Source organism: Brassica napus, unplaced genomic scaffold (genome assembly GCF_020379485.1).
Source record: "Brassica napus cultivar Da-Ae unplaced genomic scaffold, Da-Ae ScsIHWf_3074;HRSCAF=3885, whole genome shotgun sequence".
NCBI classification, from domain to species: Eukaryota; Viridiplantae; Streptophyta; class Magnoliopsida; order Brassicales; family Brassicaceae; genus Brassica; species Brassica napus.
This window is the reverse complement of record NW_026016310.1, coordinates 40,728-65,921: the sequence shown is the minus strand read 5'-3', so window position 1 is coordinate 65,921 and position 25,194 is coordinate 40,728. Positions and strand designations below refer to the sequence as shown.

At 32.2% G+C, this 25,194-nt stretch overlaps 3 protein-coding genes and 2 long non-coding RNA genes across 5 annotated transcripts; 2 read left to right on the top strand and 3 right to left on the bottom strand.

Annotated features, from left to right (window-relative positions):
• Positions 1–504: 504 nt before the first annotated feature.
• Positions 505–2,068, bottom strand: LOC106400390 (paired amphipathic helix protein Sin3-like 6; the record flags this gene model as incomplete). The annotated part of the gene is made up of 7 exons (XM_048774311.1): positions 2,008–2,068; positions 1,686–1,811; positions 1,388–1,568; positions 1,191–1,289; positions 982–1,086; positions 823–880; positions 505–629 (listed from the first exon to the last, which is right to left on the bottom strand). Coding segments are annotated over exons 1-7 (738 nt in total), but the record flags the coding sequence as incomplete, so codon positions are not given.
• Positions 2,069–7,611: 5,543 nt separating this feature from the next.
• Positions 7,612–8,240, bottom strand: LOC125603043. Its single transcript, XR_007335197.1, has 4 exons — positions 8,150–8,240; positions 7,954–8,052; positions 7,745–7,849; positions 7,612–7,643 (listed from the first exon to the last, which is right to left on the bottom strand). It is a non-coding gene; the product is annotated as an uncharacterized LOC125603043 (long non-coding RNA).
• A 63-nt stretch (positions 8,241–8,303) lies between these two features.
• On the bottom strand, positions 8,304–8,833 carry LOC125603042. The gene is made up of 3 exons (XR_007335196.1): positions 8,767–8,833; positions 8,445–8,570; positions 8,304–8,328 (listed from the first exon to the last, which is right to left on the bottom strand). It is a non-coding gene; the product is annotated as an uncharacterized LOC125603042 (long non-coding RNA).
• Positions 8,834–19,125: 10,292 nt separating this feature from the next.
• LOC125603045 (sister chromatid cohesion protein PDS5 homolog C-like) lies at positions 19,126–20,623 on the top strand. The gene is made up of 5 exons (XM_048774313.1): positions 19,126–19,369; positions 19,585–19,788; positions 19,888–20,069; positions 20,145–20,523; positions 20,599–20,623. Exons 1-4 carry the CDS (start codon positions 19,277–19,279, stop codon positions 20,344–20,346), a joined length of 681 nt encoding a protein of 226 aa, XP_048630270.1. The 5' UTR covers positions 19,126–19,276; the 3' UTR covers positions 20,347–20,523; positions 20,599–20,623.
• A 187-nt stretch (positions 20,624–20,810) lies between these two features.
• On the top strand, positions 20,811–22,750 carry LOC125603044 (sister chromatid cohesion protein PDS5 homolog C-like). Its single transcript, XM_048774312.1, has 6 exons — positions 20,811–21,131; positions 21,304–21,377; positions 21,467–21,518; positions 21,636–21,719; positions 21,795–22,368; positions 22,460–22,750. Exons 1-6 carry the CDS (start codon positions 20,925–20,927, stop codon positions 22,498–22,500), a joined length of 1,032 nt encoding a protein of 343 aa, XP_048630269.1. The 5' UTR covers positions 20,811–20,924; the 3' UTR covers positions 22,501–22,750.
• Positions 22,751–25,194: the final 2,444 nt, after the last annotated feature.

Below are 25,194 nucleotides of genomic sequence, written 5' to 3'. Positions count from 1 at the left end.
TGAAACAAATTGCCAAGCAGATGTTGTTTTCTCTTGATCCAAGCGATAGGAAAAGAAAAGCATAAGGAAGGACTACAAATTTAGTTTTCTTTGTAAACTATTTTGTCTTTGACTAATTGGCATTATCTTATGGACAAAATTTGATCTTTAAAGCTTTTTACATGTGTTACGTTTAAAATTTTAAAATTATATTCTCAACTTAATTAGTTAACACTTAAACTGGTTAGAATGGATTAACACGTGATGTAGTGTTTTTCTTGGGGTTCATCCTACGGTCCAGTTTTCAGAACATTGTGAATGCACGACGATTAGGTAACAAAAAAACACCATCATGTTAAAATGTAAAGACCACTTTTAGAATTATCATATGGATATTCCATGGGCAAACACAAACCATTTTATAAAAGAACTGAATAACGCAGTAATTTCCAGTGTAGTAGAACGATGTTATTATGGAAAAAGAGTCATTCACATCCTTTGGAAGGAGGCAATAATTTGGCTTACACTGCTAGCTGTTTTGTCAGCTCTATCTGTATCTCTTCCGCCATCTTGACCACTTTGATGATCTTGAATTCGCCCATTTTCTGCCACGTTCAAATAGCCTCCCTGACCTTCTTTAGCAAGGGACTCTGCAAAAGTTAGAACCAGGTTTAAACTCAGAGGACCACTGAAGCCGTTAACAAAGACAAGACTGGCCATGATTATAGTATACACGATTAAGATACATAACAGCAGTATACAAGATGAAGGGTGCATATCACAAAGATATCAATTGCTTATTTATAGAACATTCACTAGAATGTAACAAAGCCATCAGAATACCTACTTCCAGTAAAATTACCACAGAGAAAACAACCAGCTTTTCATCACAGTTTTCGACCTTACACAGAAAATAAGAGTATGTATCAATATCTCAATCGAAAAATGAGACATTTAGTTCCATAGTGAAAAGGATGTATGGCCAAAATGCACTAGACTGACCTTATCAGAATGCCTTGGAAGCATGTCAGAAATTGCAGCACAATTAGGTAAGAAATTAAGGAACTCCACGAGCAGATCATCATGACCCTTGAAGAGAATAGTAACCTACACAACAGACGATAATCAGAGAAGTGCACTACAACTAGCGCTCTAACAAATAAGATAGGAGGCAGAAAGTTCATAAATTTAACCCTCTTTAACATATATACCTCTTCGTAGACATCAATGATGGACTTTCTTTCCTTTCGATACATCTCCATGATGTCTAGAAACCTTTTATACGCATGTTCATCACTTGAGAACCTTGCCTGCAAAGGTAATAATTAAAGTAAATCATAACTGATAAGAGAAAATCAAACATTACTTCAATATGTAATTTACACATCACGTACATTACATAACATACCTTAATCTTGGTGACGAAACTGAAAGCATCTTGGAAACCTACCCTGGTCTTCGGTTTCTCTTCCTCCAACGGAAAGGTTATTGTATACTTTTTGGGTAAGAAAGTATTAAAACCTAATATTAGGTCGTTGTGACCATTGAACAAAACTTTTATTCTTTTAATGACACCATTATGGTCGTCTCTGCAACCAACATGAATAAACACAGTAAAATCAACAATACACGAATACCTTCTGTTGAACTGTATTGAAAAGGACAAAACAAAATGGGAAGAGACTAGAGGCCGGTAGGTAATATACCTCTGAGCTCTAAAGTCCTTCATGACCTCAAGGAATGTCTCATATTTCCCTATGTCGTCATGAAATGTGTTCCTCACAGCACTGACATAATGCAGTGCATCACGTATGGTTGGAGATTGCCCGTTTCTGCATTCCGTAAACACATGTTACTAACTTTTCCAAGAATCAAATTGCATCTACTAGACTTAAGAATCAAAAACAGCTTAATCAAAGAAAAAACCTAAAAATGATAGGCCTCAAATGCAAACTCACAATCTATACAAGTCGAAGATAAATTTGAAAAGAGGAAATGAAAATTTGGATAAGAGAGAGAGAGACTAACGTTTCTCCTCGAGAAGTGTAACCATCTTCTCTATCTCTCCTCATCTTTGGCAAAACGTTAAAGGTTGAAAACCCTAATCTTATCATAAAAGACTTAGCAAAAGATAATTTGTGGTGTTACTTCGTGGGCCTATTTTCCATGTATCTCTTTTCTCTGGGCCTTAGAGCAATATTTATCAATAAGAACTTTAAAGAGTTTCTTAAACAAAAATATAAATATTTCAATATATATAATTAGATAACTGAAATTAATTACAAAAAAAAAATTCAACCAATCTATAGTATACAAGTGTCATATAGAGTTCTAATAGAATTCTAAAATATCCTTATATTAGAATTTTCTCTACACTCTTTCTTCTCTTTCAATTATTATTACTAGGTGATTTCCCGTGCTCATGCACGGATATAAATATTTCTAAAGTAAAAATATATTATAATAATTGATTGCTACTACTTTTAATTTTAAATTAATTTATAATTTATAAGCATCATTTTTATTAATAATATTTATTACTTTAATTATACATATGATTTTATATATGTTATATCTAATCGATATTATTGTTTTTCGATCGATTTGTTATCATTTGGGTAAATTGGATTGCATCTATGAATTCAACTGTAATATTTTTTATCCTATAAATTAAAATTTTTAATTTCTTATTTGCATTTAGGTGGTGGTGGTGTCTTAGATATGTAAATATATTTTTTTTTTTTTTTTTTTTTTTTTTTTTTTTGACAGCAGATATGTAAATATATTTTTAAAGATATGTATAACTTAAGATATATTGTGCTTAGAATAAAATTAAAAAATAAACTAAACTGTCTGATTCCAAATTACGTAAATTAATATAAAAATGATAATATTTTGAAGTCTCATGCATATATATAAATTTTAATATGGACAGAATTGTAACAGTTGGTTAATATTATTTTCATTTTAATATGTTTTGAGTTGTCCTATGATTTATATTTATAAAATAAATTACTATTCTTATAAAATTATATATTCTTATCGTAGTTAAATCTATGATTTTAGATATAAGTTGGATTAGTCGAATCACTCATGTTGTGAGTATATTAAGTTACATATATTCTTTCAAATTCAAAATGAAGTGTAATTATTTTTTATTCTAATTAAGTCAAATGTGCATGTATTTCGTAATATTTCTCAAATTATGTTGATGTTTTTTAAAAAATATTAGAAAATAAAGTGATGATCAATAGGAAGTTACATGCGTAAGTAACTGATACATTTTTAAAAGCTCATGAACACATATCAATATTTATAATAATAAAACAATAATAAAATATTCAATAAATTCTAAATAATTTATGCCTTTGATTTATTGAATGGAAACTAAAATTTATTTAAATAATCTTAAAAATTAGAATCCAGATTTGCTTTGGTATTTTGATTATAGTTCTATAAGTTCCACAAACATAAAAACATAAAATTAAAAATAAATTAATATTAAGAAAAAATAACTTTAATAATGATAAAATATAATACGTACCATATAAAATTATTTTGTAACTATTTGATCAAACGACATTTATGTTTTTTTTAAAATTGGTTTTTAATATCTTTTAAAAATAAGCAGTAAACAATTGATTTTATTTAAAAATTATAATATAAGTAAAATATAATTTATCAATATTTTTTTGTTGTACTTGAAAAAATTATAGTCAACTAAATATATGAAAAATAAATTAAACATTACAATATTACAATTATAAACTATTCTTAGACAATAAACATATATCAGTTTATGTTACTTAATTATTTTATGTAATCATCTAAGAAAATATATAGATATATAAATATTTTTATTACTTTGAAATATTTTTATTGTTTAAAATTCTATTTTTAAATAAATAAGATTTCTTTTTCTAATATCAAGATTATATGTGTAAATTGTTTTTTTATTGAAATCACATTATATAGAAATTTATAATTTTCATCTAGGAGAATATAGATATAAGAAAAATATTTTATTACTTCTATATTATATTTTATGTTATTTTAAAAGTATTTTTTAAATGTAATATTACTATTTTGTGAACTTTCTTTTTTTATGAAATCATATTATATATTTTCGTTTTTCAATTCCTTTTTTTAGTTATAAAAAGTTTCCTTTTTTTATTATATGTGTATATTTCCTGAAAATTTTTAAAAAGAAACTAAACAAAAATAAATAATAGTATTTAAAATGTAAATTAATTCATTAAAGGTATCATTGTAATCAACCATGGTGAGAGTTAACGTGAGAGCGACACATAAGAAACTGACTTCTCAAATAATATAATAGAGATTATTTTTTAATTTTAAGAACCCACACTAAAACTTTTTATTAAAGATGCTCTTAATGACTCATTAATTATGTTATTTGTCTATATAATAAAGACTGGAAAAAATTTAAAGTTGAAAACCCTTATTCATATTTACACTAGTGGTCGGGTTTTTTTTAACGTTCGATTTTAGTTTGAATATTTTGATTTGATACTATGTGAGAATCGTTATTTTTATGTTCATTTGACATTTGTTTACGTGATTTTCTAGATAAAAAAATCCACAATACAGTTGCTAGACCATTTCGTATAAGACAATATTTACATATAAATGTGGTGTGTAGAAATATATCTTCAAGTGGCAGTGACTTCAATTGATGGCATATGTTAATTTAAATTTTTTATATATATATATATATATATATATATATATATATATATATATATATATATATATATATATATATATATATATTTCAATTTTTAATGTCGTAAGATATGTTTAAAATCAATTTATACATATATATTGTTCTAACAGATAAAAAAAATAAATTTGAAAACAACATATATTACTGAAATTTAGAATTAATACAACGTGACATACATCTTAACGATAATTTTATTATTAAGTTTTTATTTTTTGATAGTTGAAAATATAAATATATTAATATTCACACAAAAATATATTTGTTAGAAAAATATGTTTAAAGTTATTTTACTATTTTTCTATAAATTATTTTCATAGTTTAAAATGATAATATACAAATAAATATTTTTTAAAAAAAACTGCAATATTTTCATCAATTGTACTTTCTATATGCACATTTTTAAAAAAAAGTTAATTTCGACAATGCGAAAAGAAATAACTAATTTATAGTAACATGAATAATATTTTAAGTTAGATACCATCATGACAATCTAATATTGATAGTTTCTATTTAAATATAAATGTTCTGTTTGAATCTATTTCTCAAAAAACAAAAAAAAAATATGTTTGTTTTAATCTTGGCAGGTATGTGAGAAATATTATGATAAACCAACAAACTCGTCGGGCGTATCTTATTTTAAGTAAGTTTAAAAAAAAAAAAAATGTTTGTTGAATCTATTTCTCAAAAAAAAAAAAAAATGTTTGTCTGAATCTTGGCAGGTACGTTAGAAATATTATGAAATAACAACAAAATCGTCAGGCATATCATTTTAAGTAATAATTTTGGTACTATCTCAGTGCTCGAGAATATAATACGGCAACATATGGCTACTGCTGCTACTAAAGCTTGATTGGCTTGAAACTCAGCAGGTGGTGGACACCAATTTGATGAAAATGCAATCCCATATTCCTCTACAACGATGCCTGCACAACAAACCTTAAATGCAATCTGAGATGTTCAAGTTCCTGATATTGGCACTTTATCTATTGGAGTATATACGATAGTTAATACGAAATATTCCTTGTAAGGAATGTTTACATAATCCTATAGCTAGGTTACATGGGGATATTTCTCTGTACAAGCTGTATATATAGAGTTGATCTCTAACGTGAATAAGACACAAGAAAACCTTCTCTATTCTCTGCAACTATTTCACATGGTATCAGACACAAATATTTTTGTGATTTCTATGTTTTCTTAGTCTTGATTCCTTTTTGATTTCTAAACGACTGAAAACTTGGTTCTGCGATATGGGCGATAACAACATGACTGAGAACTCAGCTGTTTGATCTGGAGTCACGGTACCAACGATGGATATTCAAAGGCGTACGATCTTGCCGTATGATCTCACCGAAGCGACAATCCCGGAAGTGTTATCTCACATCATTTTTTACAAGGATGGCTATCAACCTTGAGACTGCTTTGAGCTCAATGAAGAAATTTGGATTTGTAGACGGGAGTCTTCCCCAGCCAGCTGAAGACTCATCCGACTATGAAGATTGGAAGACCATCAATGGATCAAGATGACGATTGACCAAAGGCTGCGATTGAACATCTCACACAAACGCTTGCTACAGACTTGTTGGAACACATATGCAGACGATTTCGTGTGACGAACGGACCTCGTGTTCAGCATCTGAGGAAGTAACTTGTAAACTGCCATTAAGCTGGTGTCATGATCGAGACATGCTTTGGAAAACTTACAAAGATTTGGGACAGTTTGGCATGTTACCGTCCAATGCTGAGCTGTGTTTGCAATGGATGTACATGCAAGTTCAGTGTAACCTTAAGGCTAAGGGCACAATGGGAGGAAGACAAGGTCCATGACTTTCTGATGTATCTTGATGAGAATGTGTTCGGAACTGTTTGTTCCTTGCTACTTATGCAGGAACCAATTCCGAACCTTGAACATGTGTACCTCAAAGTGATTCAAGATGAGGATACTCGGGTACAGAAGCGACTAGGCGTTTTTGTTGGGATTTGTCGTTTGATTCAAAGGAACCAATTCCGAACATGTGTAACCATATTGTGAGGAATTGGGATTTGTCGTTTGATTCAAAGGAACCAATTCCGAAAGATCAAGATCTTAAAACCTCTAGGGTTTCACATGAACATGGAGAATGATATTATGCTAGAGGCAAGTCTGAGAAAAAAAATATTGTGAGGAATGTTAGGGTCGGTTCTAGATCACACTCAGGGTCTAGAATTACCTGCTGGTTCTGAAAGAAGTAGGCATATACCAGAATGACTATTATGTTACAAAGAAGAAGTATGGCGAAGAATCTGAAGAAGCGGTTGTGATAGATCCTGATTGAGAGGATGATGCACTATCGGTAACAGATACACAGCTTCATGATAAATTGTATCTTAATAAAGACCACTTTTAGAATTATCATATGGATATTGCATGGGCAAACACCAACCATTTTACAAGAAAACTGTATAACGCAGTAATTCCAGTGTAGTAGAACGATGTTATTATGGAAAAAGAGTCACTCACATCCTTTGGAAGGAGGCAATAATTTGGCTTACACTGCTAGCTGTTTTGTCAGCTCTATCTGTATCTCTTCCACCATCTTGACAACTTTGATGATCTTGAATTGGCCCATTTTCTGCCACGTTCAAATAGCCTCCCTGACCTTCTTTAGCAAGGGAATCTGCAAAAGTTAATTACCTTAGAACAAGGTTTAAACTACGGAGGACCACTGAAGCCGTTAACAAAGACAAGACTGGCCATGATTATAGTATACACGATTAAGATACATAACAGCAGTATACAAGATGAAGGGTGCATATCACAAAGATATCAATTGCTTATATAGAACATTCACTAGAATGTAACAAGCCATCAGAATACCTACTTCCAGTAGAATTACCACCAGAGAAAAACAACCAGCTTTTCATCACAGTTTTCGACCTTACACAGAAAATAAGAGTATGTATCAATATCTCAATCGAAAAATGAGACATTTAGTTCCATAGTGAAAAGGATGTATGGCCAAAATGCACTAGACTGACCTTATCAGAATGCCTTGGAAGCATGTCAGAAATTGCAGCACAATTAGGTAAGAAATTAAGGAACTCCACGAGCAGATCATCATGACCCTTGAAGAGAATAGTAACCTACGCAACAGACGATAATCAGAGAAGTGCACTACAACTAGCGCTCTAACAAATAAGATAGGAGGCAGAAAGTTCATAAATTTAACCCTCTTTAACATATATACCTCTTCGTAGACATCAATGATGGACTTTCTTTCCTTTCGATACATCTCCATGATGTCTAGAAACCTTTTATACGCATGTTCATCACTTGAGAACCTTGCCTGCAAAGGTAATAATTAAAGTAAATCATAACTGATAAGAGAAATCAAAAATTACTTCAATATGTAATTTACACATCACGTACATTACATAACATACCTTAATCTTGGTGACGAAACTGAAAGCATCTTGGAAACCTACCCTGGTCTTCGGTTTCTCTTCCTCCAACGGAAAGGTTATTGTATACTTTTGGGTAAGAAAGTATTAAAACCTAATATTAGGTCGTTGTGACCATTGAACAAAACTTTTATTCTTTAATGACACCATTATGGTCGTCTCTGCAACCAACATGAATAAACACAGTAAAATCAACAATACACGAATACCTTCTGTTGAACTGTATTGAAAAGGACAAACAAAATGGGAAGAGACTAGAGGCCGGTAGGTAATATACCTCTGAGCTCTAAAGTCCTTCATGACCTCAAGGAATGTCTCATATTTCCCTATGTCGTCATGAAATGTGTTCCTCACAGCACTGACATAATGCAGTGCATCACGTATGGTTGGAGATTGCCCGTTTCTGCATTCCGTAAACACATGTTACTAACTTTTCCAAGAATCAAATTGCATCTACTAGACTGAAGAATCAAAAACAGCTTAGTCAAAGAAAAAACCTAAAAATGATAGGCCTCAAAAGCAAACTCACAATCTATACAAGTCAAAGATAAATTTGAAAAGAGGAAATGAAAATTTGGATAAGAGAGAGAGAGACTAACGTTTCTCCTCGAGAAGTGTAACCATCTTCTCTATCTCTCCTCATCTTTGGCAAAACGTTAAAGGTTGAAAACCCTAATTTTATCATAAAAGACTTAGCAAAAGATAATTTGTGGTGTTATTTCGTGGGCCTATTTTCCCTGTATCTCTTTTCACTGGGCCTTAGAGCAATATTTATCAGTAAGAACTTTAAGGAGTTTCTTAAACAAAAATACAAATATTTCAATAATATATAATTAGATAACTGACATTAGTTATAAAAAAAATTCAACCAATCTATAGTATACAAGTGTCATATAGAGTTCTAATAGAATTCTAAAATATCCTTATATTAGAATTTTTCTCTACACTCTCTCTTCTCTTTCAATTATTATTATTTTTTTTAATTCTAAGAACCACACTAATTTTTTTTATTAAAGATGCTCTTAACCGACTCAATAATTATGTTATTTATCTATATAATAAAGACTGGAAAAATTTAAAGTTGAAAACCCTTATTGATATTTACACTAGTGGTCGGGTTTTTTTTAACGTTTGATTTTAGTTTGAATATTTTGATTTGATACTAAGTGAGAATTGTTATTTTTATGTTCATTTGACATTTGTTTACGTGATTTTCTAGATAAAAAAAATCACAATACAGTTGCTAGACCATTTCGTATAAGACAATATTTACATATAAATGTGGTGTAGAAATATATCCTCAAGTGGCAGTGACTTCAATTGATGGCATATTTTTAATTTAAATTATATACATATATATATATATATTTCAATTTTAAATGTTCTTAAGATATGTTTAAAATCATTTTATACATATATATTGTTCTAACAAATAATAAAAATAAATTTGAAAACAACATATATTACTGAAATTTATAACTAATACAATGTGACATACATCTTAACGAAAATTTTATTATTAAGTTTTTATTTTTTGATAGTTAAAAATATAAATATATTAATATTCACACAAAAGATATTTGTTAGAAAAATTTGTTTAAAGTTATTTTTACTATTTTTCTATAAATTACTTTCATATTTTAAAATGATAATATACAAATAGATATTTTTTTTAAAAAAATGCAATTTATTCATCAATAGTACTTTCTATATGCACATTTTTTTAAAAGTTAATTTCGACAATGCGGAAAGAAATAACTAATTTATAGTAACATGGATAATATTTTAAGTTAGATACCATCATGACAATCTAATATTGATAGTTTCTATTTTAAATATAAATGTCTGTTTGAATCTATTTCTCAAAAAACAAAAAAAAATATGTTTGTTTTAATCTTGGCAGGTATGTGAGAAATATTATGATAAACCAACAAACTCGTCGGGTGTATCATATTTTAAGTAATATTTTTTTAAATAAATGTTTGTTTGAATCTATTTCTCAAAAAAAAAAAATGTTTGTCGGAATCTTGGCAGGTACGTTAGAAATATTATGAAACTAGGTGTCTTACCCGCATATGCGGGCTTAATCACTTTACAAATATTTATTAGTTTATTTTTTTGTTAATTCAAAAACCAGCATAATAACTTATTATTTATATTTTTAAAAAATAAATCAAACATATATATATATGAAAAAAAATCTACCTACATATATATATGTTTACGTAAAATTTATTAAGGATAGACTTTAACTATTTAATTTATTATAATTGTTTTATATTTTATTTTTAAATCTTATATTGAAAAATATGTTTAAGATAACAACCAATATATAAAAATTATCTTATTTTTAAAAAAAGTAAATATTATTATAAAAATTTGTTTTTGATTATATAATTAATTATATATAAAATACATTAAATAGTATATATATTAATCGTTCTAACTTTCAACGTGAGAGCTTTGTTGTTAAAAATTATTTGCAAATAATAATATAGATGAGATATGCAAGTCTGCAACACATCTATAATTCATTAATTTCGGATATTATATACTTGTTTAGAATTTGATAATTTGGAAATAGTTAAAATATTATATTTTTATTTTAAATTGATGAATTTGGAAATAATGAAAATAATACATTTTTCTTCTAAATTATGAACTTACGATATGCATAAATCTTATGTACGTATATGTATCCTGATTCTCTTCTCTAAAAAGTAGCAAATATGATTTTCTGTGTATAAATTATTATTTTTTACTATATACATATGTCTTATGGACATGCATCAAATTAGATAAACAAATAAATGATTACTAAGTGTTTTGCCCGCACATGCGGACATAATCATTTTACGAATACTTATTATTTTATGTCTTATTAATTCAGAAATCTGAATTATAAAACTCTAATTGGTGAACATGTTGAAGGAAAAAAATTATGATGAATTCTTTGTTCCTCAAAATTTATACCAGTTATGTTGAAATTTTAGTCACATTATTGAAAGGTATATCCCACTTTTAATTCTAAATTCTCCATGGAGGAATGAAATTAAAAGAAAAAAAAATCCCAATGCAATTTTGATAAAGGAACAATCTGAACAAAAATTCATATTTTTTTATATTTTTTCAATTCTTCAAATGAAATTTTAGTTTTTATTTTGTTCATTTTGTTTTTTCTAGTGGTGACCAACTGAAGCTATAGTATTTCACGGATTAAACTTAAAATGTTTTAAATTAAAAGCAAGAAAAATTATTTTGAACTCAGTCACAAGTTAAGTTATTATTTATGATTTTAAATAGTAAAATCAAACATCAAATTATTTATATATGTCAAAAAAACGTTCATCAAAATATATACTTATTATTGTGTTAAAAGTTTTAAAACACTCATATATTAGAAATAGTTTAGAAAATATCTTTATATAAATATTTTTGTTTGACTAATATTTAATTATAAACTGTTTTATATCTTAGTTTTTAACTTTATAATAAAAAAATATTGTTTTCAGATAGCAACACATTATATATAAGAATTCTCTTAGTTTTTAAATATATTTTCACAATTTTATTATATTAGTTATAATTAATTATTTAATATAACATATAAATTTAATATTATTAAAATAAAATGCGTCTTTTATTATATATAAATTTCATTAGATTTTTATGAAAGTTAATAAATACTCAGCTAAAAATTAATAATAAGTCAATGACCTGTATAAATGCTTAAAACCTAATAAAATATGACAAATAAGAAAATAAGAATCTAATATAACATATAGATTTAAATATTATTAAATCAAAATTCGTTTTTAATTATATATAAATTCATTACGAATATTTTTTAATTAATAAATCAGTGATTCAGCTAAAAATTATTAATAAATCAATGATTAAGTTAAAACCTAATAAAACATTACAAATAAGAAAAATTGACTAAAATCATGGAAAAACATGACAAATAAGCAAAATCAAAATAATTATATATCTAATTACATATTTTATAGTTATATCTAATTACATATTGACCCTCGAGATACTCTTAAGTTGGCTGAAACAGAGTCTGCCTTATGGGCCGAGGCGCAGATTAATCATGCACAAAGAACTGATCAGGCCCGTTCAGTAGTAACGAGACGGTTCCAATTATCCCTGGTCGGTGGTGCTTTACGGATGGATCTTAGAAAGAAAATGATAGGTTTTCAGGACAAGGATGGTGCATCACTCTCGAAGGCTTTGATAATTTATTGGGAGCAAGAAACACTAGAGTGAGTCAATCACCACTTCATTCGGAGATAGAGGCACTCATTTGGGCGATGGAATGTATGAGGAACTTAAGACAGTTTACTGTCACTTTTGCGACGGATTGTTCTCGGTTGGTGAAGATGGTTTCTGAACCCGACGAATGGCCCGCATTTGCAAGTTATCTCGAAGATATAAAGATCCTGCAGGTAGTTTCCACAGCTCAGAGCTCATCCATATTCCAAGGACGCAAAATTCAAGGACAGATAGTCTAGCACGTAGTGCAAGAAGGTAACCCTCGTTCGTAGTCCATAAGGATACAGAGCTACCAGTTTGGTTTACAGAGTCTATATGAGTCTGTTTGTTGCTGACAAAAAAATAGTATATTATCTAAATTATAAATTATGAACTCGACTAAAACTATTAATAAATTAATGACTCAGCTTAAACTAATTAAAACATGACAAATAATCAAAATTAACTAAAATCATGGAAATCATGACAAATAAGTTAAATCATTTCATAAATAATAGTATAGATAGATAACAACAAAATCGTCAGGCATATCATATTTTAAGTAATAACTAGATTTTGACCCGCGGGTTGTTGGATTATATTATAATACAAAGTTTTATTATATCGAAAAACATAATTTTTAACAGCTATATAATCTACAAATTAGTTTATTTGAGATTTTATATGTACACTTTTACGTAAGTTTCTTTTCGACATGAGAATTATATTCGGATCAAAAAAAACAAACCGAACCGACTCAAAATTATAGGTTTAGTTCAGGTCCGGAGAAGATAATCTATTGGGTTTTTTTTTACCCGCAGGTCTTTGTTTGAGTCCGGGTCCTACCCTACACCCGATCATAAGTATGTGTTTATTATGTATATTTGGATATTTCAAATATGTTCCGGTATTATAGATATTGTTTTTAAGTTTTTGTTTACGATTAGAGTTTTGATTTCAGGTAAATTTTTCAAATTAAAAAAAAAAGGTTTATATATATGATATGAGATTTTAGTGGAAACGTTTTATATATGATATGATTATTAGAATGTACACATATATGTCTTGTAATTTATCTTGCTTTAAATCATATATTATATGATAAAAGTGATAATATAAAATATTAGTTTCAATGATTTTACGATTAAAAATCAAAATGATAAATATAGTAATAGTAATGATTAAGATTTAGGAGTGAGATTTAAATAAATAAAGAATTGACTAAATTATTTGTTAGAGAAATATATATATTGTAGTTAAATTAAGGTAAGATCAAAAAAATGTTTAAAGGGTCCAAAAACTTTTATAGGTAGATTTTTTTAGACTCCTTCCCTTTTAATAGTATGAAATTTTGGTACCATTCAGTGCTCGAGAATATAATACTGCAACATATGGCTACTGCTGCTACTAAAGCTTGATTGGCTTGAAATCAGCAGTGGGGACAACGATGCCTGCACAACGAACCTTAAATGCAATCTGAGATGTTCAAGTTCCTGATATCACTTTATCTATTGGAGTATATACGATAGTTAATACGAAATCTTCCTTGTAAGGAATGTTTACATAATCCTATAGCTAGGTTACATGGGGATACTCTGTACAAGCTGTATATATAGATTTGATCTCTAACGTGAATAAGACACAAGAAAACTTCTCTATTCTCTGCAACTATTTGACATGGTATCAGAGTCGACACAAATATTTTTGTGATTTCTATGTTTCTTAGTCTTGATTCCTTTTTGATTTCTAAACGACTGAAAACTTGGTTCTCCGATATGGGCGATAACAACATGACTGAGAACTCAGCTGTTTGATCTGGAGTCACTGCACCAACGATGGATATTCAAAGGCGTACGATCTTGCCGTATGATCTCACCGAAGCGACAATCCAGGAAGTGTTATCTCACATCATTTTTTACAAGGATGGCTATCAACGTTTGAGACTACTTTGAGCTCAATGAAGAAATTTGGATTTGTCGACGGGAGTCTTCCCCAGCCAGCTGAAGACTCATCCGACTATGAAGATTGGAAGACCATCAATGCATTGTTGGTCTCGTGATCAAGATGACGATTGACCAAAGGCTGCGATTGAACATCTCACACAAACCCTTGCTACAGACTTGTTGGAACACATATGCAGACGATTTCGTGTGACGAACGGACCTCGTGTTCAGCATCTCAGGAAGTAACTTGCAAACTGCCATCAAGCTGGTCTCATGATCGAGACATGCTTTGGAAAACTTACAAAGAGTTGGCACAGTTTGTCGTGTTACCGTCCAATGCTGAGCTGTGTTTGCAATGGATGTACATGCAAGTTCAGTGTAACTCTAAGGGCACAATGGGAGGAAGACAAGGTCCATGACTTTCTGATGTATCTTGATGAGAATGTGTTCGGAACTGTTTGTTCCTCGCTACTTATGCAGGAAGCCAGGAACCAATTCCGAACCTTGAACATGTGTACCTCAAAGTGATTCAAGATGAGGATACTCGGGTACAGAAGCGACCAGGCGATGAACGACATTAGGGGTGGGCACTTTACCCGATATCCGAAGCCGCACCTGAACCCGATCCAAAAAAACCGGAACCAAAATCCGAACCGAAGTAGCAAAATATACTAACGGGTATTGAATTAGGAGAGATTAGATATCCGAACCCGACGGGTAATATCCGAACCCGAATGGATATTCGACGATAACCGAATATATGTATAATTAATCTTATATTTGTAGTTTACATCTTTTATTTTATATAAATATTTATATTGATACTACACATACTTTAAGTTTATATGATATACATACAATTACAGAGTAAATAATTTACTACTCACTTAAAATGCATGTCAAACTTTTTATTTCAAGAATTAACAAAAAATTACATCCAAAATTTAAAAACAATAACCAAATTAATGTCTTTTTAGTTTCAAAATGTTATGTCCAAATCTATTAACCATCCAATCTATTAAAAATAAAAAAATAGTGAAGTGAAAGTTAATCCCTCCGTTCCTAAATGTAGGATGTTTTAGAGAATTTGATTTTCCAATATAAAAGATGTTTTATTTTTCTATGTAACTTTTACTTTATTAAAAACTGTGTAACTAATCATATTTAATAATTTTTAAATACCATTAATTGGTTGAATACCATTAATTTATAGTTTTACAGATACTTTCAAGACTAAAAGTAATTTTTTTAATATGTGTGATTTTACCTAAACATCTTATACTTAAAAACAGATGGAGTATATTTTTAAATACAAGAATTTGAGAAATGAAAAATTTAATATTTTTTTTTTAAATTTAAATATCCGAACCCGATCCGAAATAATCGAATCAGAACTAAAAATACCCGAACCAAGCCGAAGTTTAGAAATACCTGAACGGGTTCTACACCTCTATACCGAAATACCCGAAAATTTGAAATACTCGATCTAAACCCGAACGCCCACCCCTACCGTACCGAGTCATAGAGTTGTGTTAGGTTGGACTAACCTAAAATCAGATTCAACATGTCACGAATATCAAACATATTTTATTTCATATATTAAAACACGAAGATCACAAGCCTAAAATATTATACATAAGGTTCCATGGATGCAGCCAAAAGCAAAACATATATTCATATATCTTTAAAACGAGTCTTTAGCAAAAGATTTCCAATCTACACTAGCTCCTACAGTTCCGCGGGGCGCTATGGTCCTTTCTACTGGTCACCTGCAAAAGGATATGAGGAGGTTCTCACACAACAGTACCAACACGAGGTACACACCATAAAAAATATAATAATCACACAATCACAATAATCCGGTGTGTTAGACTAGTCTTGCTATCCACTTAGCCCATACAACGTCTCAAGCCTCAGATCCACAAAATGACACCTAGACCGGTACGGCTTTCATAGCTCAGAAGCCGTCTCTGATGTCAAGAACCTGCATTATAAATTTGTTAACAAAAATTAACCATGACTCACAGTGATTAACAGATGTGGCTTGACTTTCTGATTCCGGAAGTTGACCAAACCCTTTTTCTCCCCTCCAAATCTTCGTCTTCGTACCGTGATGTTAATCCCAAAACCCAACGTCAATGTCTTGAATGGACTGGTCTTGACTGATCAAAACTCCGAAAGAACCTTCTTTCTCTTCTAGACAGTCTTTCGGAACTTCCTGGCAGTTTATCGGTCTACGGAAATGTCTATACTTCTAAAGAACCTCACTTCTTTCTCTCTCTCTCTCTCTCTCTCTCTCTCTCTCTCTCTCTCTCTAACCCACGTTTTGGAGTTTCCTTGGTGTGTCTCATTGAGTGAAAATGAACCAGGTAGCTGGGTATATATAGAAGTTGCCAGCCAGGAAGAATGAGCCACCCGATCGCATGTGTGTCATCATGCATGCTTGTGGTCGCATGCGTGGCGACACATGGGCGTCCACATGCCCTGATGCATGCTTCCTTACATTCCAGGAGACACCACCACGTCCACATGATTCTCAGCATGTTTGGGGTTCATGCGTCGCGACACACGGCCACTGGATGTCAGTTCGCATGCGCTATTCGAAGATACTGCGACACCTCGTGCTTCTGCTTGTCAAGCTGCATGAAACACTCATTCCTGCAGAGACATGTCGTGCTTCGTAGACAGATAGCTTGCTAAGTGATTGACACCACTTTCTGATCCCTTGTGTTGTGACACCTCGAGCTTCTCGGTCGATTTGCGCGATTGCGACCCTTCCAGCATATTTTTGACCCGTGATCAATCCTGAATATTTTCCCGTTCCTAATTTTATGAGCTGAATATTTTTAATAAACTCCAGACTAACTTTAACTTTGAGGGTAAATATTTCCCGAGCCTTCGGCTTCTCCGAAAAATTCCATAATACCAAAATTAAGGTTTTTGTCCAACTTCGGGGTTTTCCATTGATACTATTCCGAGCTCTGTATTTATTTTTTTTTTTTTTTTTTAAAGACGGGGTATTACAACATCTGTCTGTCCTTGGTTTAAAGGATGTATTTGAAGAGTCTATGTCACCTTCGGTATCAGAGATTCAGAAGGAGCAAGACAAAGATGTATTTCAGGGAGAAGTTGGTGAAAGAGGAAGCTGAAAGGCTTGAAAGATCAGATACGACGATGAATCTGATCATTCTTAGTGTGGGAGATCATGTGTTAAGGAAGATCGAATTGTGTACTTCAGGTGCTTCTTCATGGTTTACACTGGAGATGTTTTACCTTTCCAAGACTTTACCGAATATAATTCACTGGAGCACAAATTATATATCTTCAAGATGGTTGATACTCAGGATATGGATGAGAATATCGATGGCTCTTGTGTCTTACCTGTCAAGCGTGAATGTAGCTATGTCAGGGGAGGTGCAAGGCGATTATGTTGTTGAATTTGCTACCTTCACATTTTGGCTCTCTCAAGGAAACGCTTAAATACGGCAAGGAAACATTATCCTTGGAAGAGGTGACGGGTTCTGCAAGGTCTAGAGATCAAGATCTTAAAACCTCTAGGGTTTCACATGAAGATGGTGAATGATATTATGCTAGAGGAAAGTCTGAGAAAAAAGATTTTGTGAGGAATGTTAGGGTCGGTTCTAAATCAAGCTCAGGGTCTAGAATTACCTGTTGGTTCTGAAAGAAGCAGACATACACCAGGAATGACTGTTATGTTACAAAGAAGAAGTATGGCGAAGAATCTAAAGCAGCGGTTGTGATAGATCCTTATTGAGAGGATGATGCACTATCGGAAACATATACACAGTGTCATGATAAGTGGGTGATTGGTTATGGATGTTCTTACTATATGACGTGTAGGAGGGATCGGTTTCACATGTTTAAAGAGCTGACTGCGAGACAAATACTTCTTGGTAATAATTGTGGGGTAGGAGTGCAATGGATTGATACAATCAACAAAGCTTATGGAGGGTTGGTCAAGACACTCACAGATGTCACTCCGTGGAGACGCTGGCGGTGGTGTACTACCGATCGATATCGACTCGTCTCATCAGTCGATGCTCAGAGCAATCGTCTCCTCGGATACTTTTTTTCTGAAACAAAGCAAACACGAAAATAAATAAAACTGACAATGAAAACTTATCAATGGGTTGCCTCCCATTAAGCGCTTTGTTATAGTTCTTTGTTTTCTGAAGATTGTTTTGTAAAACTTGTTATTTCTCGCAAAAAAATTCCGCAAGAATGTTTTTCCGATCATTTCATGTTCGGATAGAATCCCTATCATTCCTTTCCCGAAATGATATATACGAAGTTTGATCTCGTATCTTTATTTAAACATGCTCGGCTTATGCGGCATAGTTTCTTCGACATTTCTGGCTCGTATTTGCTCAAAGCATAATTTCTCTGAAGATTTTAACAGTTGATTTCATCATTGCGACTTTCAAAGTGACTCTACGGGAGTATCCAGGCTATTCAACAAGAATTGCAGCAATTCGCCAATCCTAAGTCTACGTTTAGTAAAGTAATCTTTTAAGTTGTGAAAATAATTAATGAATTTTGATAAAAGTACTCTTTAGTTTATTCAGTATTTGTTTACATGTGATACTGAAAATGATAACTATAAAGCGTTAGTAAAACTTTCTACTGCAAAACAAACATCCAAATCATGATTAGATCGCACTAAGACGTCGTTAGTCCTCAACAAACGTTACTAATATCTGCATATAAAGACAATGTATGCTTTATATTGAGGTCTTGTTGTGAAAAGTTGGAGTCTTTATTACATTAAAACAAGGCTGAGGACCGAGAAAGTTTCCACCTTTCCCTATTGCTGTTCAGCGACCGTTCGAGACTCTCGTCGCTTCTTCTCCGGTAGGGTTTTGAGAAACTCAAGGAGGAGGTAGCATTCATGTCTAAAGAGCTCGAGAAGCGCCTTCTGGAAGCTGGCAAAGCTCTTCTTCTTCTACCGTCTTCTGTTGATACGCTTCTTCACCTTCTCGACGTGAGCTCCTTTTGTTACATTCTCTCCAAAGAACCCAACTTTTATACTCTTTCCGACCAAAGAACACAACTTTAGTATTACTAGGAGGATCAAGTTAAAAAAAAAAAAACTGTATTTTTTTTATGTGCTTAAAATTTGAAACATGTTTTGTTGAATGCTGCTTCGATTTTGTTAGAGTTATCTTCTGAAAGCTCGTTCCTTTAATTTGTATGCAGAAACTGTTCATCTGCTTGGTAGAGGTGGAACAGTCACCTCCTAGCTCGATTCAGGAAGCACTCTCTCCGTTGAAGAAAGCATTAGTCGATGAAAGACTCTTCAAGCATTGGAATGTCCATGTGAGAGTCCATGTCGCTTCCTGCTTCATCCAGGTTACGAGAATAAATGCTCCCACTGCTCCATATGTTGACGAACAGATGAGGGTAAGTTACATTCTAGTTTTTTTTGTAGTTGTTTTCATCTTAATTATGAAAATATAGTCAGTGACTGACAGCTTTCTTTTGTAACCATTTGGGGGGCAGGAAGTATTGAAGTTAATTGTATCATCATTTGAACATCTAGATGACAAAAGTAGTCTCTCCTATACCAAAAGCACTTCCATCCTTAACACTGTGGCTAAGTACGATGTCTCTTATCTGATGTTGGATCCTGTGTATGATGCACTCTGTATTGAGATGTTCCAGCATTTTCTCAAGGCCTTAAGGTAAAAAAGCTCATTAACTGTCTATACTGCTGCTTGGAATAACTGAGTGTTGCTTATATTTCATTTCCTTTCCAGGGATGATCATCCAGTGGAAGTATTTTCGGATATGGAGAACATTATGACCCATGTTTTAAAAGAAAGCGATGATTTGCCTCCAAAGTTGCTTGCACCAATTCTGCATTATGTCAACGAGACTGATGAGGTCATGCATCCATCCATCCATAGCTTCTTAGTCTTGTTTCAGCAACCAATATATGCATGCATCTTTTGTTTTTAACTCTTTCCACTTCTCTTCCCTTAGGTTCCCTCAATATCACGGAGGTTGGCAGAAAAAGTTCTGCTAAACTGTTCTACCAAGTGCCAAACATATCTTGCTGAAGCAGTGAAATCATCAGGCGTTTCTTTAGATAAGTATAGTAATGTGGTGGCTTTCATATGCGAAGGTGCATCCAGTGTAAGCTCTCTCACCTGTTTGTTTCTCTAGCAGTTGTTTTTACATGCCTTGTTAAGTATATTTTCTAATCGGCAGGATAAACCAAAGAAGCAAGATGATGATGAGCCTCAACAACTTGACAGCAATGCTATCAACAGTGGTCTGGATGAGGAAACTGGTCGTGCTGTGAACCAGAAGAAAAAGGAAAGCTCGATGGAGGCCAAACCATCTGCTGCTACTGCTAGTGCTTCTCAAGAAATAGGTACGGCCCAAGCTAAATTGACAAAGGAGTCTGGAAAGAAGATAGCTTCTGCTAGTAATGCCAAGCCTAGTGTTCCTCCTACAAAGAGAAGCACCTCTGAGATAAAAGCAACGAAGCAGTCAGAGAGACCCATTTCTTTGGGTGATAACAAAAAGGTAAGATGTTCCCTGACCTGTATCTGAGTAATTTACATGGCTGTCTTCCCTGTCCTTGTGCTGTTTACGAGTGTACTTTAATTGTGTTTCAGACAATCGTTTCCTCTGGAAAGTCAGTCTCAAAGTCAAAGACAGAAGTGAAGCAGCAACCATCAGAGAAAACTCTTGCTAATACAAACGCAAAGAGAAAACACAGTCTAGACACAGAGAAAGTATGTTTTTTTCTTAGTTTCACTCACATATAGTAACTGTTGGCTGTTGGTCATATAAAGGAATGCGGAAAACAATAGTTAGCTATGCATGGTTGCAGCTTCCTATCACTATGCATGGCTCTGATCGAGTTCTTTCTATTTAAATCTTTGTTCTGATTTAATTCAATGGCAGGCATTTGATGACCGAAAGTATGATAAAACTTTAGTTGGATCAAGAATCAGAGTCTGGTGGCCACTTGATAAGATGTAAGCGTTATTTTCTCTCTGCTTCCTTTGTGCTGAACCTGGTTGCATATTTATATTTGTAAATGAGCTATATCACATTTTTACTGCAGGTATTATAGAGGTGAAGTTACTTCATATGATCCTTCCAGAAAGAGACATATGGTAAGGCCAAATTATATCAGGCTTCTATATAAATATATATATCTTGTTTGTTTGTGCTACACTTTTCTTTCATATGGTTCTGTTTTTTTTATTTTATTGTTGTATGCTGGTTAACAGGTTGTCTATGAGGATGGAGATCAAGAAACTTTAGACTTAAAAAATCATAACTGGTATCTTGTGGAGGCATCAAAATCGTCAAAGGTTTGTGTCTGACTTTTCTGTTTTTCTTGATGTTGGGAGTAAGATGGTTAACTGTCATTTGATCTTCCCAATCAGCACAAGGATAAACAGAAGGCCGCAGAAGTTTCCAACCGTGAGCAAACTGGTGCACCTAAGAGGAGGCTGAACCTCTCACTTCCTCCTGACGAGGATCCTGCAGAAGCTGAGACTCAGGCACGCAAGCGAGCTCGAGTCCAAAGCCACAGCCTCCATAAATCTCATGGTGAGATGGAGAAGCCCACTGCAGAAGGAGAACCCTCTTGCCACCATCGCAAATCTGGTTCTGAGCTTGGACACTCTCAAACTTGCTCTATCACACATCAGTTGGGTAAGGTCAAACAGAGCATCACAGACACGATAACCAGTGTAAGAAAGTTTGGCTCTGAGGTCGAAACAAAGGAACAGACTATTGTTGACATGTTAACCAGTGTGAGACAGTTTGGCTCTCAGCTGGAAACAAAGGAACAGAGCATTGTTGACATGTTAGCCAGTGTAAAACAGTTTCGCTCTGAGCTCGAGACAAAGGAACAGAGAATTGTAGACACTTTAAACAGTGTACAACAGTTCAGATCTGAGATCAAGAAAAAGGAAGATAACCTAGTAGCTTCGCTGCATGAAGTTGACGTGTTAGGTACGTAATCTGTCTTTTTTTTCTTTCTAAAATTTATTGGTTGTGTACTTTTGGTTCTTGGTCTCTGATAATGTGATGTTGGAACTAACAGGGGAGAAGATATCTGGAATCAACAAAATCCTCAACTCATAATCAAGTTTAGGGTCAAGAAATGGGATCAGAGACTTTTGCAAACCCATTTTGTTCAACGATGGAGTTTAAGTAGTTGACCAAAGAAAAAATCTTTTGTGTAGCATTCTCTCTAGAGACATTTTAATTTTGGAATTCTCGTCTAAAATATGCAAACTAAACAGTGACATTATGGTTCAGCGTATGCTCTAGTTCGGGGTTGAACTTTGTGTTGTATATCCTTTCTTCTCAGCACCGTCTTGGTTCTCTGCTATGACTTATTCTCAACTTATCCACTTTTTAAATGTTTGCAAATTTTCTTTTTCTTTTATATCGATTTTAAACGTTTATAATTGTTAAAATTCTTCTATTGCTACATTTTAAAACTTATCGATATGTTATTAGCTTCAAAACACCTTGGTTCTCATGTTCACGCACGGTTTGAAACGTATGTCAAGTATGTACTATTCACATTACTATTTTGAAATTTAATATTCAAATTATTATGCACGAAATGATATAAAAATGAAAAATTGACGAGTTGATTTTCAGTTCATTCTGTATTCTATATGTTTAGATTTATACTACTTAAAAACTTCTCATTGGAAAAAATGAGAATGCTTACCAAAAAAGAGAGAGAAGATCCTGATTCCATATAATGCACAAGTTTAACATGGTTTTGTTAGCAAAACAATTATGGCAATTAGTTCAATTTCCGGACTCTATGTTTGTTAGGATGTTGCGTGGAAGATATTGTAGACTTATTATGGACAAAGCTCCGTTTACACCAGCGAGGTTTGCCAGGCCCAGAGTTCAATGTTCATCCTAAAATGACTGTTAGAGACTTTATTGATGACGTCTCAAAAGAATGGGATGTGGAGATGGTTGAAAACTTTGTATACCCAAAATGGCATCCCTTTAATTAGGAGTTTGGCCAGTGCCGTGCGAAGAGTTTTAGGGGCTTAAGGCAAGTTTTAAAAATAAATTTATTTACAACCGTAATGAAAATAATTTTTTAATATGATATATTATTTTCACCAAATACACAAGTCTAATACTGTAAAAGAATAAGTTTATAACATAAATAATTTATAGTATGTCATATAGACATGAATTCAAAAAAAAAAAATTAATTTTCGTAGAAATTTTTTTTTTAAATAAGTCTAAATCACTATACTAGAAATTATTTTAAATTTTGGGACTCTAAAAACAGTCATATTAATCGGGGATCTGAGGCGAATGCCTTTTTCAATACACTATAGGCACGCCTCTGAGTTTGGCCATTAGTCGAACAAATCATAGAGATAGTCATTGTTAGACCTTTACGAAGAGTAGCCAGTATACGATTAAGTCAAGATATTGGGTTGCGCAAAACATCTTAAGACAAGAGACAGACGTACAATATTCAAAACCCAACATAACTAAGCTTCAGGCTTTCCCATGAAACATTAACGCCCAAAAAGATGAGACGTCATATAACTTATATGACAATTGGTAACAAGGAATCTGATTCATCATGTGATAATCTTTGTCCAAGGTGTGAGAGCCAACGAGTCTGTCAATCATGCTTTTTTGAATTTCCTCCAACATTCCAAGCTAGGGCCTTATCAGCCACACCCTCTAATCCCAACATTTTCCTAGTCTCGGGTATTTACACTATATGAATTATCCATTCTAGAGAAAAAAATAATATTGAAGACCCGGGATGGGATAAAGATCATTATCCATTGATAATCTGGTATCTCTGCAAAATCTGAAATGGTAAAATTGTTTAGAGGAATTGACAGGGTTCTAGAGGGCTAGTAAAACATGCAGAAGGAGAATGTGAAGCTTGGCATTCGGCAAATGCAGTTGCATCTACATAGACAACAATACCAGATACTATTGTATTCCAAGTCTCATGCTTACATAACATATGTTTGCTGGATGGTTCTTGGACTTCTACAGCGTAATTTAGCGGTTGTGGATGAGTTTGGAAAGACATGGCCAGAAAAACAGCCTAATGGGTTCAAGCAGTGTTTTGAAACCCGATCCGGACCCGCGGTTGAACCGGTAAACCCGGCAACCCAGAAAAAATCCGGTTTGGGTTTTGTAAAAAACCCAATATTTAGAAACCCGCAAAAACCCACAAAAACCCAGTAAAACCCGGAACCCGATACCGGTTGAACCACTGGTTGAACCAATAAATAACTTTTACTTCTTTTTTTAATTTTTAATTATGTTTTTAGATTATGTTTTATATTCTAAATTTCCAATTAAGAAGTTATATACTAACAAAAAAAGTTAGGTTTTTCTTTTTTTGTTTTATATTTGTGATTTTTAGATTTTAATGAAGATTTCACTATGCCAGAGAACCAAAACTAGTTGATGTGATTTAGTGTTAGTTTATTTCCGTTATTGATAATTTATTATAATGATTTTTTACTTTTGGTTTATTTTATATAATTTAATTTATTATTCACATTAGACATTTAAATATTTATAAACTTTATGTCTTTATTTTTTTAGATGTCATAACTCTTATCTTGTTAGACAAAATTATAAATAGTCTAAATTAGTTTTTGATATTTTGTATATCAAATGAAAATAAAAATATAGAAATTAAAGTTAAGTATTTTCTAAATGTTATTTAACATAAAAATATACATATCCAAACTTTTATTTTATGTTTATAAAAATATTTAGAAAATATTAAACTTTAGTTTCTATATTTTTATT

Coding starts and splice junctions, on each gene's coding strand:
- LOC125603045 (XM_048774313.1), top strand. CDS start 19,277: ATGTCTAAAGAGCTCGAGAAGCGCCTTCTGGAAGCTGGCAAAGCTCTT. Junction 19,370..19,584: donor CGCTTCTTCACCTTCTCGAC/GTGAGCTCCTTT, acceptor ATTTGTATGCAG/AAACTGTTCATCTGCTTGGT. Junction 20,070..20,144: donor CATTTTCTCAAGGCCTTAAG/GTAAAAAAGCTC, acceptor TTTCCTTTCCAG/GGATGATCATCCAGTGGAAG.
- LOC125603044 (XM_048774312.1), top strand. CDS start 20,925: ATGTTCCCTGACCTGTATCTGAGTAATTTACATGGCTGTCTTCCCTGT. Junction 21,132..21,303: donor ACAGTCTAGACACAGAGAAA/GTATGTTTTTTT, acceptor ATTCAATGGCAG/GCATTTGATGACCGAAAGTA. Junction 21,720..21,794: donor AGGCATCAAAATCGTCAAAG/GTTTGTGTCTGA, acceptor CTTCCCAATCAG/CACAAGGATAAACAGAAGGC.